The sequence below is a fragment of the Fukomys damarensis genome, unplaced genomic scaffold (genome assembly GCF_012274545.1).
Source record: "Fukomys damarensis isolate Sample0158 unplaced genomic scaffold, DMR_v1.0_HiC HiC_scaffold_16, whole genome shotgun sequence".
In the NCBI taxonomy this organism is placed as follows: Eukaryota; Metazoa; Chordata; class Mammalia; order Rodentia; family Bathyergidae; genus Fukomys; species Fukomys damarensis.
This window is the reverse complement of record NW_022900928.1, coordinates 113341826-113356341: the sequence shown is the minus strand read 5'-3', so window position 1 is coordinate 113356341 and position 14516 is coordinate 113341826. Positions and strand designations below refer to the sequence as shown.

General features: G+C 35.0%; 1 protein-coding gene across 7 annotated transcripts in view; it reads right to left on the bottom strand.

Annotated features, from left to right (window-relative positions):
- The window catches only part of Spag16 (sperm associated antigen 16), a 1007960-nt gene that overhangs the window by 944666 nt on the left and 48778 nt on the right, over window positions 1-14516 (bottom strand). For all 7 annotated transcript variants that reach the window (XM_010616032.2, XM_010616034.1, XM_010616037.2 and 4 more), the window contains one exon: window positions 5834-5971. In XM_010616032.2, coding sequence (XP_010614334.1) covers window positions 5834-5971 — 138 coding nt within the window. The remainder of the gene's footprint in view (window positions 1-5833; window positions 5972-14516) is intronic.

The window sequence follows — 14516 nt, the reverse complement described above, 5'->3', positions numbered from 1 at the left end:
AGTGCAAAAGGAAGTCCATAGACTGAAAGTGAAAGGATGGAAAACAATTCTCCATGCGTCAGGAGTCCAGAAAAAAGCAGGGGTAGCAATCTTATTCTCAGATAAAGTAAATTTCAAACCAAAACTCATTAAGAGAGACAAAGAAGGACACTACATCCTTGTAAAGGGAACAATTCAAGAGGAAGAGCTGACAATCATAAACATATATGCACCAAATACAAATGCCCCCAACTATATAAAACAAATATTAAGTAACATGAAAAACCAAATAAGCACTAATACAATTTTAGTGGGGGATTTAAATACCCGACTATCACAAATTGACAGATCTACTAGGCAGAAAATCAACAATGAAATAATAGAACTGAACCAAGCTTTGGAACACATGGACTTAATAGATGTTTATAGAGTATTCCACCCCAAAAAAACAGAATATACATTCTTTTCAGCTGCACATGGATCATTCTCCAACTAGCCAAGATCAAAAAAAAAAAAAAACTACACCTAGACATATAATAACCAAGATCCCAGAAACCCAACAGAAGAACAAAATACTACAAGCAATAAGAAAAAAGAAACAAATCACATGCAAATAAAAGCCCATCAGAATCACAACAGACTTTTCAACACAAATGATCAGGTCAAGGAGAGCCTTCAGGGAGGTATTTCAAGTCCTAAAAGAAAACAACCTACAACCAACACTGATGTATTCTGCAAAATTCTCTTTTACAATGGATGGAGAAATAAGATACTTCCTGACAAAGAACACTTGAGAAACTTCATGAATACTAAACCAGCACTATAAGGAATTTTTAAAAATATCCTAGAAAAAGACAATGAAGATCACAACACCAGGAGGCCCAACAGAACAAATGAAACAGCGAAGAAAGAAATTAAAAAGAGAGGACAAAAACTAAAGAGTCAACAAAAGGACAATAACATGACAATAATAAGTCAGTACATATCAGTTATAACTATAAATTTCAATGGCCTCAATTCACTAATCAAGAAAAATAGATTGGCAGACTGGATTAAGAAGCAAAACCCAACAATATGTTGCATACAAGAAACACACCTAGTGCAAAAAAAAGCCCATAGACTGAAACTGAAAGTATGGAAAACTATTCTCCATGAGACAGGAACCCAGAAAAAAGCAGGGGTAGCAATGTTATTCACAGACAAAGCAAATTTCAAACCAAAACTGATTAAGAGAGACAAAGAAGGCCACTACATCCTTGTAAAGATAACAATCCAAGAGGAAGAAATGACAATCGTAAACATATATGCACCAAATATAAATGCCCCCAACTAAAACAAATATTAAGTAACATGAAAAAACCAAATAAACACTAATACAATTGTATTGGGGGATCTAAATACCACACCATCACAAATAGAAAGTTCATCTAGGCAAAAAATCAACAATGAAATACTACATATGAACCAAGCTCTTGAACACATCGACTTCTTAGACGTCTATAAGTGTTCCAAACACAAAATCAGAATATACATTCTTTTCACCTGCACATGGGTCATCACATACTAGCTCACAGAACAGGTTTGAATAAATGCAAAAGAATTGAAGTTTTTCTCTGTATATTATCAGATCACAGTGCAGTAAAGCTGGAGGGCAATAGCATAAGAAACCGTAGGAACTTCACAAACACATGGAAATTGAACAACACTCTCCTGAACAATCAATGGATCACAGAGGAAATTAAAGAAGAAATCAGAGAGTTTTTACAAATAAATGAAAATGTGAATACAATATACAGGAATCTATGGGACACAATGAAAGCAGGTATACATGGAAAATTCATAGCACTAAATGCCCACATTAGGAAAACAGAGCAAGCTCAAATAAACACCCTAACGATGACTCTTAGACTCCTAGAAAAACAAGAGCAAGAAAAGCACAAAACTGGAACAAGAGGAAATTATAAAGATTAGAGCAGAAATCAATGCAAAGGAAACTAAGAAAATGATACAAAAAATGAATCAAAGAGTTGGTTTTTTGAAAGAATAAATAAAATTGATAAATCCTTAGCAAACCTTATCAAAAAAAGGAAAGACAAGGCTCAGATTTATGCAATCAGGAATGAAAAAAGTGAAGTCACAACAGATCCCACAGAAATCCAGAGGATCACTAATACCTACAATGAGAACCTGTACTCTAATAAAATGGAAAAAACAGAAGAAATGGACAGATTTCTACATACTTATGAATTAGCAAAGTTGAAAAAAGAATATAAAAATATTTTAAACACCCCAATTACAATCAGTGATATTGAAAATATAATAAAAAGCTTACCAAAAACAAAAGGCAAGGTCCTGATGGATTCACTGCTGAATTTCACAAGATGTTTAGAGAAGAACTACTATCATTACTCTTCAGACTTTTCGATGAAATTGAAAGGGAAGCGGTACTTCCAAATTAATTCCTGGAAGGAAGTATCACCTTGATTCCCAAACCAGGGAAAGATGCAACTAAAAAGAGAACTACAGGCCAATCGCCTAAATGAATACAGATGCAAAAATCCTTAATAAGATACTAGCAAACAGAATACAGATTATCATCAGGAAGATCATACATCCTGACCAAGTCGGATTTATTCCAGGGATGCAAGGATGCTTCAACACATGTAATTCATAAATGCAATACACTATATTAACAAAGTCAAGGACATGAACCACTGGATGCTCTCAATAGATGCAGAAAAGCATTTGACAAAATTCAACACTCATTCATGATAAAAACCCTACAAAAAAATTGGAATAGATTGTCTATATCTCAACTTAATAAAGGGTATCTATGAAAAACCAATAGACAACATCATATTAAATGGCCAAAAACTGAAAACCTTCACATTAAAATCAGGAACAAGACAAGGATGACCACTATCGCCACTCCTCTTCAATAAATTTCTGGAAACATTAGCCATAGCAATTAGACAAGAGAAAAAAATTAAAGCAATAAAGATAGGAAAGGAAGAAGTTAAACTGTCATTATGTGCTGATGATACGATACTCTACATTGAAGTCCCAAAAAACTCCACCAAAAGACTTCTAGACTTAATTGACAGATTCAGTAGAGTAGCTGGATACAAGGTGAACACACAAAAATCAATAGCCCTCTTGTACACAAATAACCGACTCAAGTAGAGAAAAATTAGGGAAAAATTACTTTCACGATAGCACCAAAAAAACGGAAGTATCTGAGAATCAATCTAACAAAAGAAGCCTACAATTTCTATACTGAAAACTACAGCACTTTGAAAAAAGAGATTGAAGAGGATATAAGAAAATGGAAAGATAACCCCTGCTCCTGGCTAGGAAGAATCAACATAGTGAAAATGGCCATCATACCAAAACTGCTATACAAATTCAATGCAATACCAATTGAAATTCCAACATTATACTTCACAGAACTAGAAAAAAGAATCAAAAAATTCCTTTGGAACCATAAGAGACCTTGAATAGCAAAAGCCATCCTAGGCAACAGACACATGGCAGTGGGTATAACAATTTCCAATCTGAAGCTATACTACAAAGCCAATTAGATAAAAACAGCATGGTACTGGCAAAGAAACAGACCTGAGGATCAATGGAAAAGACTGAAAGATACAGAAACAACTCCACATGTACTCAGCTACCTCATCTTTGACAAAGTAGCTGGCCATCCCCACTGGAGGAAAGATAGTCTCTTTAATAAATGGTGTTGTAAAAACTGGATTTCAACCTGCCAAAGATTAAAACTAGACCCTTATCTTTCACCATGCACTAAATTAAAATCAAAGGGGATTAAAGATCTAAATATTAAAACAGAAACACTAAACTTGCTGGAAGATAAATTAGGCAGAACTCTTGAAGACATTGGCATAGGAAAAGACTTTATGAACAAATCCTCAGTAGCATGGGAACTAGCATGATAGAATCAACAACTGGCATCTCATGGTATTAAAAAACTTCTGCACTGCGAAAGAAACCATCAGCAGAAGTAAGAGACAACCTACAATGTGGGAAAACATTTTTACCAGCTGCTCCTCAGACAAAGGACTATTCGTAGAATATATAAAGAACTCAAAACAATCAGCCCCCGCCCAAATATAAAGACCCGATTCAAAAGTGGGCATCCGAAATGAACAGACATTTCTCATACAAAGAAGTAAAAGCAGCAAGAAAGTATATGAAAAAATGCTCCACATCACTGGTCATGCGAGAGATGCAGATGAAAACAACACTGAGATTCCACCTCACCCCACAAAGAATGGATGCTATCAAGAAATCACACAATAACAAATGTTGGCGGGGTTTTGGGGAGGAAGGAACCCTTCTCCATTGCTGGTGGGAGTGCATACTGGTGCAACCAGTATGGAAATCTATATGGAGATACCTCAAAAACCTAGGTCTAGAAGTTCCATTTGACCCAGCCATTCCTCTGCTGGGTATATTTCCAAAAGATTTAAAAGAATCATACCACAGTGATATATGTTCACCAATGTTTATAGCAGCACAGTTTGTAATAGCTAACACTTGGAAACGGCCCATCTTCCCATCTGTTGGAAACTGGATAAAGAAGATGTGGTTTTTCTATGAAATGGAATACTACTCAGCCGTAAAGGATGAGAAATTAGAGTTATTCATAGGAAAATGGACACATATTGAGGATATACTCCTAAGTAAAATAAATAAGTCACACATGTGTAAATAGTGAATAGTTTCTCTGGTGTAAGAAACTATAATAGTGCACAAGATCCTAATGGGATAATTAAAAGTATGAAATGGGAAGAAAAGGGCTAAAGTTGTAGGGAAAGTGGGAAGGGTAGGGGAAAGGAAATAAGGGAAAAGAAAAAATATGAGAAAATGAAAAAATTGAAATAAAGAGTTTGTTAATGGCGAGGGGAGGAGTGGGTGAAGGTAGGGCAGGGACAAGGGGTAAAAATGAGAACCAAGACCTGTCATGTGAAGGTACAGGATCCCATTAATGAGTGCAACTGTATTGTAGACCTAGATTGTACCAATAAACTCAATAAAAAGAAATAAAAACTTTTCAGATTCTTTATAACTGAGACTTAAATCATAATTCTACTCTCCAGAATTAAATTCCTTAATATGGCTATATTCAACTCTTCATTTTTACTCAGTCTAACATGAAAAATTATCAGATCATTTATAAAAAAAGTCACATTTAACCCAGCTTTCTCCCTGCTGAGCATCTTCCCTAAAGAATTAAAAGAATCATACTACGGTGATATATGTGCACCCATGTTCATAGCAGCACGTTCATGATAGCTAAAACTTGGAAGCAGCCCAAGTGCCCAACAACAGGAGTCTGGATAAAGAAAAATGTGTGTGTGTGTGTGTGTGTGTATGTGTGTGTGTGTTTTAATAAAATGGAGTACTACTCAGCTGTAAAAAATGAGAAACTAGAGGTATTTATAGCTAAATGGATGCACATTAAAGTGATACTCAAGTGAAATAAATAGGACACATATGTGTAAATACTTAATAGTTTCTGTAGTGCAAGAAAGTGTAAATAAGGACTAAAAGGAATAATAGATAGTATGAAATAGAAGGAAAAGGTGCAAAGGGGAAGGTGAAGTGGGAGAGGTAGGGAAAAAGAAAAAAGGGAATGGAATTAATATGAGAAAAAGAAAAATGGAAACAAAGTCTTTGTAGATAGGCAGGGGTGGGGGGTTGAAGGAAGGGCAGGGGAATGGGGAAAAAATAAGAACTAAGATGGATTATGTAAAGATACAAATTTCTAATGATGAATGTCGTTATATTGTATACCTTAAATATACTAATAAAATTAATTTTATTAATAACATACTCAGCTGCCTGTTTGAAGTGCTTCAAGTCTTTCTTCAAACTTTTGTTCTCATTCTCTAAAAGCATAATCTGAGTGTAGACATCTGGAACACTTCGAGCAGGTCTAAGTTCAGTTACTCCCTTCTGTATCAATTCATACCTATAATAAATATAAAACAACATTTTTTATGTCATTCACTCTAAAAGCTGGCTTAATTAATATATAATTCAAGAAGCTATGTCTTAGATAATTTGATAGTAATTAGTTGTCATATTACATTTATAAATTAAAATGACAATACTTATTGTATACTGTTAAAGCTTTAATGAATACCATCATAGTGCATAAAATATAATTGGACATCTCCAGTATTCCAAGCACTGGTCTAGACAATGGTAAAGTTGACAAACTGTTCAGGTCGCTATCTCAGAATTTCTAGCCTTCTAGGGATGAGGGTAAATTCTATGAAGTAAAATAAACCATGACAAGAGGGAGAGAAGGACTAAGGAGGAGAGATTGGCAGGTGTAGGTGCTATTTTATATAAAGTGCCCTTGACCTACAGCCACACTGAAAAAATGATTTGAGTAGAGACTTAAAGGAAATGAGGGATGGTACCACGTGATCCATGGAAGAGGTGTATCCAGGGCTAAAGGGAAGTAAATGCAAAGGCTCTAGCACAAAGTAGAGTTTGGCAACTACAAGAAAGAGCAAAAGACCATCTAGCTGGAGTATCTGGAACTACAGCCACGTATGTCAACAAGGGAGAGTGGTAAGAGAAGGCAGGAACTCAGCAGGGATCCAGGCTGAGCAACAAAATTGACCTCTGAATCAGGTTGAGGCCAAAGGTTTGAGGCAAAGGTTTCAAAATGAGTGACATAAAACAGATTTATGAGGAAATAGACTCCATAGGAGCAAGCAAAGAATCACAGAGGCTGCAGCAATAGCCCAGGAGAGAATGGTGGGTTGAACAACGGGTCATAGTGGAAGTTTTTAGAAGTGGGCACTGTCTGGACATAATGTAAAGAGAAAGCTCAAAGGATTCTCTGAAGAATCAGCTATCAGCCATTAGAAAAAGAGCGATGTCAAGGATGACTTCAAGGTTTTTGGGTCAGATACAGACATCCACTTACTGAATGGAAACAAGAAATACAGAGAAACAGTGCTGGGGATTTAGCTCAGCGGTTCAGTGGCCTGCCTTGCAAGTGCAAAGACCCAAGTTCAATCCCCAGTACCAAAATCAAAACAACAACAACAAAAAAAGTTAAGAAATACAGAGAAGGACCTGGTGGTTAAAGAAACCAAGGGCTTCTGTCTTTTCACATTAAATCTAACTGAAGTGAATGTTGGATACACATATCAAGGGTTCAGGGGAAAAGGCAAGGAGGCAATTTATATTTGAGCATCCTCAAAATAGAGATGCTATTTAAAGTCATGCCCCTGCAAGAGAGCATTTAGGCAGCAAATGTAACAAGAAGAATTACTTGGACTAAATCATAAAAAAAATATTGTTTCGAGGTTGAAAGAAGAAAAAGGAAACAATTCCAAAAGCAATTAGGAAAGAGAGGCCAATGAGTTAGTGGGAAACTTGACAGAGCAGTGGCTCAGTGGTCAAATGAAGGAACGAACTGGGCAGATGAAAGCCACTGGGGGAAAAAAAAAAGTGTTTCAGCATAGTAATGTGAGTCAAAGCCAAATTAGAGCAGGAATGCAAGGAAATGGCAAAATGGTAACAATTTTTTCTCAAAGAAGTGCAGTAACCAGGAAAGAGGATTTAGCATTGAAACTGCTTCTTTTCCCCCCTTTTAAAAATGTGAGGTATTATGCACATCTATATGTTTATAGGGATGATCTAGCAGAGAGAGAAAGAACAGATAAGCAGAAAAGAAGGCAAAGTCCCAAAGTAGCCAGATCCAGTCAGCATGAGAAAAGGAGGACAGAGATGATGGTCTGGGTGATTCTACATTTGTGACAGGAGACAAAGAAGAAGGCTCAGGTGAGGAGGGCAGAAGGTGGTAAAGAAAAAGACAGGAGGTGCAGAACTACTCTTCTATTATCTCTGTAAAATAAAAAAGAATATCAGAGAATCACTGACAAATTGTAAATAATTAAAACTTGTAATCACTGTATGTAGTAATCCATAATGCTAAATAAAAATCTCAGAACAGAAAAACATTTCACACAATAAAGTTATTAACAAAGAAAGCCCTACAAAAGTGTTTCTTGTAAGCTAAATATTGTACTTAAACATGTTTGCACTATCATTTTCATATTTTAAACCATCACATTAATATATTACATATTAATAAAGTAACATTTTCTATTATATACTTTAATAATTAAACAACTATCCAGAGAACCCCTGTAGGATAACCTGACAGCCAAAATAATTGAATGGATATATTGTACTATTTGACACAAATAATAAAACAGCAAATAAATAACTGGTTAGTCATAAATTCAGTATATGATCTGCATCTGGAATATAATCGTACTTATCTTAAAAGAGAACACATAGGGAGTGATTGAAGTATTAGACCATAAAATTTTGCTGACCATAAAATTGATTTGAAAAAACCATTCTTCATTTAATGAAAAATTAAAATTCACTGAAGAAATTATTTCCATATGGACAAAAAATGATTAAGTAGTTTTTATCTAAATTAAATTCTATGTATATAAAATAAACTTCCACAAAGGAAATACAGATCAATACATGTAATAACATGCATTAATTTGCATCCTATCTTAGTCTTAGAGTCTCCAAAAATCATATCATGCAAAATTTGTCCATAAAAAACATAAAAACGATTTTAAAGTCACAGTAATTGGAAACTTAATTTACAAATTCCATAAATACATTTCTCAGAAAATCCTGCATTTCCATATGTAAGATATTTTTGTTTCAATTTTGAAAGTATATATTATTAGTTTTTAATTTTATTAGCACGTGTGTAGTACATAATAATTATATTTATTGTGAGGGTTTGTACATAACACATTTCAATTTTCTTTTTCCCTGTTCCCTCCACCCTGCTTCAATTTTTCTGCATCAGGTTCATTTGTCTTATAAGACCTTATAAAGTTAATTATCATATATACAAGTTGAAAATCAGACTAATAGGCCAAAGAACATATAAAATATGTAATACAAGTTTACTAAGTCAAAGTACATTTTTACATACATTGTCAAAACTGAATTACCTTTTTCCTTTATCATTTATTTTGTACTTTGTATAGAAAGATTTTCATATAAGACAGACTGTGCAGGGCTGGGGATCTAGCTCAGCAGTTTGGTGGCCTGCCTTGCAAGTGCAAAGACCTGAGTTCAATCCCCGGTACCAAAAAAAAATAAATAAGACAGACTGTGCAATATTTAAACTTGTGTGTCTGAGTTACTTCACTTACTGTTATGGTCTCAAGGTGCATTCATTTTCATACAAATAACTTGTGTATTCTTTTTATGGCAGAGTAGTACTCTACTGCATATAAATACCTTTTTTTAATCTGTTGATGGAAATATAGGCTGTTTCCAAGGTTTAGCTATTACAAATTCGGCATTTATAAACATGGGCATGCATCATCACAGTGGTATGATGTCTTTAACTCATTTGAGAAGATACCTGGAACAGGAATAGCTGAGTCAAATGGAATTTCTAGTTTTAGCTTCTTAGGAACCTCCATACTGATTTCCATAGTGGTTCTATCAGTTTATAGTCCCACGAACAGTGACTCTCAATGTTTTAATTTACAATTCTTGAATGACTAATAATGGTGAACATTTTTTCATGTATTTATTGGCTATTTGTAATTTTTTATCTGAGAAGTGTCTATTCATTTCGGAGTAGGTGTTTAAACTGGGACGGTGACTAATTTTTTGTTGTTGTTGTTCTTTATATATTCTAGATATTAGTCCTTTATGAAATAGCTGGCAAAATGTTTGGTATTCTTTCTTCCTATTCTTCAGGTTGTCTTTCACTCTGTTAGTGGTTTCCTTTGCTATGTAAAAGTTTTTTTTTTTTATTTTAGGTGATTTTTTTTTTTTTTTTTTACAAAGAATTGAACTCAAGACCTTGTGCTTCCAAGGCAGGCAATGGAAACACTGAGATAAATCCCCTGCCCATTGGTATTACTTCTTATGCAACCAAGGTTTGGTTCAGAAAATCTGTACCTACCCTTACGTCTTAAAAGAGTTTTACCTATTTTGGCTTCCAACAGCGTATTTCTGCTCTTGATCTATTTTGATTTTACTTTAGAGCATGATGAGAGATATGGGTTTAGATTCAACCTTAGGCATGTGAATAGCCAGTTTTCACAGTATCATTTGTTAAAAAGGCTTTTTTCCAACAAAGGTATTTGGTTGGTTTGTTTGTTTTGCTGTTGTTGTTTTTTCAGCTTTAATTGAGTTTATTGGTACATTTTAGGGATACAGTACAGTTACATTCATTGTTGGGATATTGTACCTCTAAATGACAGGTCTTGGTTCTCATTTTTTCCCCTTGTCCCTGCCCTCCCTTCACACCCTCCTACCCTCCCCAACTACAAGCAATTTCTTTCCATCTTTTCTTTATCTCACATTTTTTTCTTTTCCCTTATTACCTTTCCCGAATCCATCCCACCTTCGCTACACCTTTAGCCCCTTTCTTCCCATTTCACAATGTCAGTAATCTTACTAGGATCTTATGTATTATTGCAGATTATTCACACCAGAGAAACTATTTGGTATTTACACGTGTGACTTATGTATTTCACTTAGAAGTACATCTTCAATATGTATCCATTTTTCTATGAATGAATCTATTTTCTCATTCTTTATGGCTGAGTAATATACCATTTTATAGAAAAACCATATCTTCTTTATCCAGTTTCCAAATGATGGGCAAATGGGCTGTTTCCAAGTTTTAGCTATTACAAATTGTACTGCTATACATGGATGCACATACATCACTGTGATATGATTGTTTTACTTCTTTTGGAAAGATACCCAGCAGAGGGATGGCTGGGTCAAATGGAACCTCCAGTCCAAGATCTTTGAGGTATCTCCATATTGATTTCGATAGTGTTTGCAGCAGTCAGCACTCCCACCAACAATGGAGAAGGCTTCCTTTCTCCCCACAACCCCGCTAACATTTGCTATTGTGTGATTTCTTGATAGCATCCATTCTTTGAGGGGTGAGTTGGAATCTCAGTTTTGTTTTCATCTGCATCTCTCAAATGACCAGTGATGTGGAGCACTTTTTCATATATTTACTTGCTGCTTTTACTTCTTTTTCTGAGAAATGTCTGTTCATTTTGGATGCCCATTTTTTAATCGGGTCTTTATATTTGGGTGGGGGCTGATTGTTTTGAGTTCTTTGTATATCCTTGATAATAGTCCTTTATCTGAGGAGCAGCTGGTAAAAATTTTTTCCCACATTGTAGGTTGTCTCTTACTTCTGCTGACGGTTTCTTTCGCAGTGCAGAAGCTTTTTAATGAGATCCCAGGTGTTGATTCTATCATGCTAGTTCCCATGCTACTGAGGATTTGTTCATAAAGTCTTTTCTTATACCAATGTCTTCCCGAGTTCTGCCTAACTTACCTTCCAGCAACTTTAATGTTTCTGTTTTAATATTTAGATCTTTAATCCATTTGGATTTTAATTTAGTGCATGGTGAAAGGGTCCAGTTTTAATCTGTGGCAGGTTGAAATCCAGTTTTTCCAACACCATTTATTAAAGAGGCTATCTTTCCTCCACTGAGGATGGTCAGTTCCTTTGTCACAGATGAGGTAGCTGAGTACATATGGAGTTGTTTTCGTGTCTTCCAGTCTGTTCCACTGATCCTCAGGCCTGTTTCTTTGCCAGTACCATACTGTTTTATCACAGTGGCTTTGTAGTATAGTTTCACATTGGGAATTGTTATATCCACTGCCATGTGTCTGTTGCCTAGGATGGCTTTTTCTATTCAAGGTCTCTAATAGTTCCAAAGGAATTTTTGGATTCGTTTTTCTAGTTCTGTGAAATATAGTGTTGGAATTTCAGTTGGCATTGCATTGAATCGGTACAGCAATTTTGGTATGATGGCCATTTTCACTATGTTAATTCTTCCTAGCCAGGAGCATGGGATATGTTTCCATTTCCTTATATCCTCTTAGATCGCTTTTTTTCAGAGTGCAATAGTATTCAGTGTAGAGATCTTTTGCTGCTTTTGTTAGATTCCTAGATACTTCATTTTTTTGGATGCTATTGTAAAAGGAATTTTTTCCCTTATTTCCCTCTCAGTGAGTCTGTTATTTGTGTATAAGAAGGCTGTTGATTTTTGTGTGTTCACCTTGTATCCAGCTACTCTACTGAATCTGTCAATTAAGTCTAGAAGTCTTTTGGTGGATTTTTTTGGGACTTCAATGTAGAATATCATATCTTCAGCAAATAATGACAGTTTAACTTCTTCCTTTCCTATCTTTATTGCTTTAATTTCTTTCTCTTGTCTAATTGCTATGGCTAATGTTTCCAGAACTTTCTCAAAGAGGAGTGATGATAGTGGGCTTCCTTGTCTTGTTCCTGATTTTAAAGTGAAGGTTTTCAGTTGTTGGCCATTCAATATGATGTTGGCTATTGATTTTTCATAGATACCCTTTATTAAGTTGAGGTATAGACCATCTATTCCAATTTTTTGCAGGGTTTTTATTATCAATGGGTGTTGAATTTTATCAAATGCTTTTTCGGCATCTATTGAGAGGGTCAAATGGTTTTTGTCCTTGACTTTGTTAATATAATGTATTACATTTATTGACTTTCGTATGTTGAACCACCCTTGCATCCCTGGAATAAATCCGACTTGGTCAGGATGGATGATCTTCCTGATAATCCTCTGTATTCTGTGCTAGTATCTTTTTAAGGATTTTTGCATCTATATTCATTAAAGAGATTGGCCTGTAGTTCTCGTTTTTAGTTGCATCTTTCTCTGGTTTGAGAATCAAAGTGATACTTGCTTCCAGAAATGAATTTGGAAGTATAGCTTCCCTTTCAATTTCATCGAAAAGTTTGAAGAGTAATGGAAGTAGTTCTGCTCTAGATGTCTTGTAAAATTCAGCAGTGAATCCGTCAGGGCCTGGGCTTTTCTTCCAACAAAGGTATTTGAAAGTGACTGGAGTTGTTTTTGCATCTTCTATTGTTTCATTGATCCATGAGTCTGTTTTATTGCCAATACCATGCTAATTTTTTTTAATCTTTGTAGTTTTCTCCTGTTGTCCAGAATTCCTTTGGCTCTTCAGTGTTTCTTCTGATTCCCTGTGAATTTTAGGATTGCTTTCTCCAATTCTGTAAGGAATGTTATTGGTATTTTTATTGGGATTGCATTAAATCTATGTAACAGCTTTGGAAGCATGGCTATTTTAACTATGTTGGTTTTGCCTATCCAGGAACAGGAGGTATTTTTCCATTTTCTGATATTCTCTTAAATCTCCTTTGGCAGAGCACTACAGTTTTCATTGCAGAGGTCTTTCACTACCTTGGATAGGTGAATTGCTAAATACAGCAGACCCTTGACTTATGGACTCAAGGGCTGGTTGTAACTCAAGTGGGTTTTAAGTCAATACAGCTGAGATCAAGATATTTCCCTGGTTAAATGGTATAGATAACAAGAGGCAGATTAATTTTCCATTAACCTAATTGCCCAAGTTATTCATATGTCAGGACACTCATACCTAAAGGGTCCACTACTTCATTTTTTCTTGATGCTGTTGTGAAGGGTATAGTTTCCCTAATTTTACCTCAAGTTTGTTATTGAGTTGTGTTATTGAGTTTGTAATTGATGTACAAGGATTTGTTACTGATTTTTGAGTACTGACTTTGTATCCTATTACACTGCTGAATTTGAACGTTCTGGGAATCTTTTGGTTATTTTGGAGTCTTGCATGTAGAGCATCCGCTCATCAGCAAATAATGATAACTTAATTTCTTACTTCCCTATCCATATCTTTTTTATTTCTTTCCCTTGTATTCCTGCTCTAACTAATGGTTCAAAAACTATATTAAATGGAAATAGTGATAGTGGACATCCATGAATTCTTCTTGATTTTACAGGGAAAGTTTTCAGCTTCTTTCCATTTAGTATATTGACAGTTGAACTGTCATAGGTGGCTTTTATCTGGTTGCTATAAAGATCACCTATTCCTATTTTCTTCAGTATTTTTATCATGAATAAACATTGGATTTTGTCAAATATTTTTTCTGCATCCATTGAAATGATCATGTGATTTTTGTCCTTGACTCTATTTATATGGTATATTACATTTATGATCTGCATATGTTGAACCACCCCTGCATCCCTAGAAGGAATACTATTTGGTAATGATGTATGATCTTTTTGATGATTTACTGCATTCTATTTTCCAGGATCTTATTGAGAATTTTTCAATCTGTGTTCATTAAAGAGATTTGCCTGTAGTTCTCTAGTTTGGGTTGAGTCCTTTTCTGGTTTTGGAGTAAAGGTAATGCTTACTTCCAAGAAGGACTTAGGGAGTACTGCTTCCCTTTCAATTTCATTAAAGGAGTTTGAGAACTACTGCCATAGGATCTCTAACCTTCTGGTGGAATTCAGCAGTGACTCCATCAGGACCTGAGCTTCTCTTAGTTGGTAATTCTTTTCATTATTTCTTCAATTTCACTGATTGATACTGGCTTATTCAAAATTTCTATATCTTCTTGCTTCAACTTTGGTAGTTTA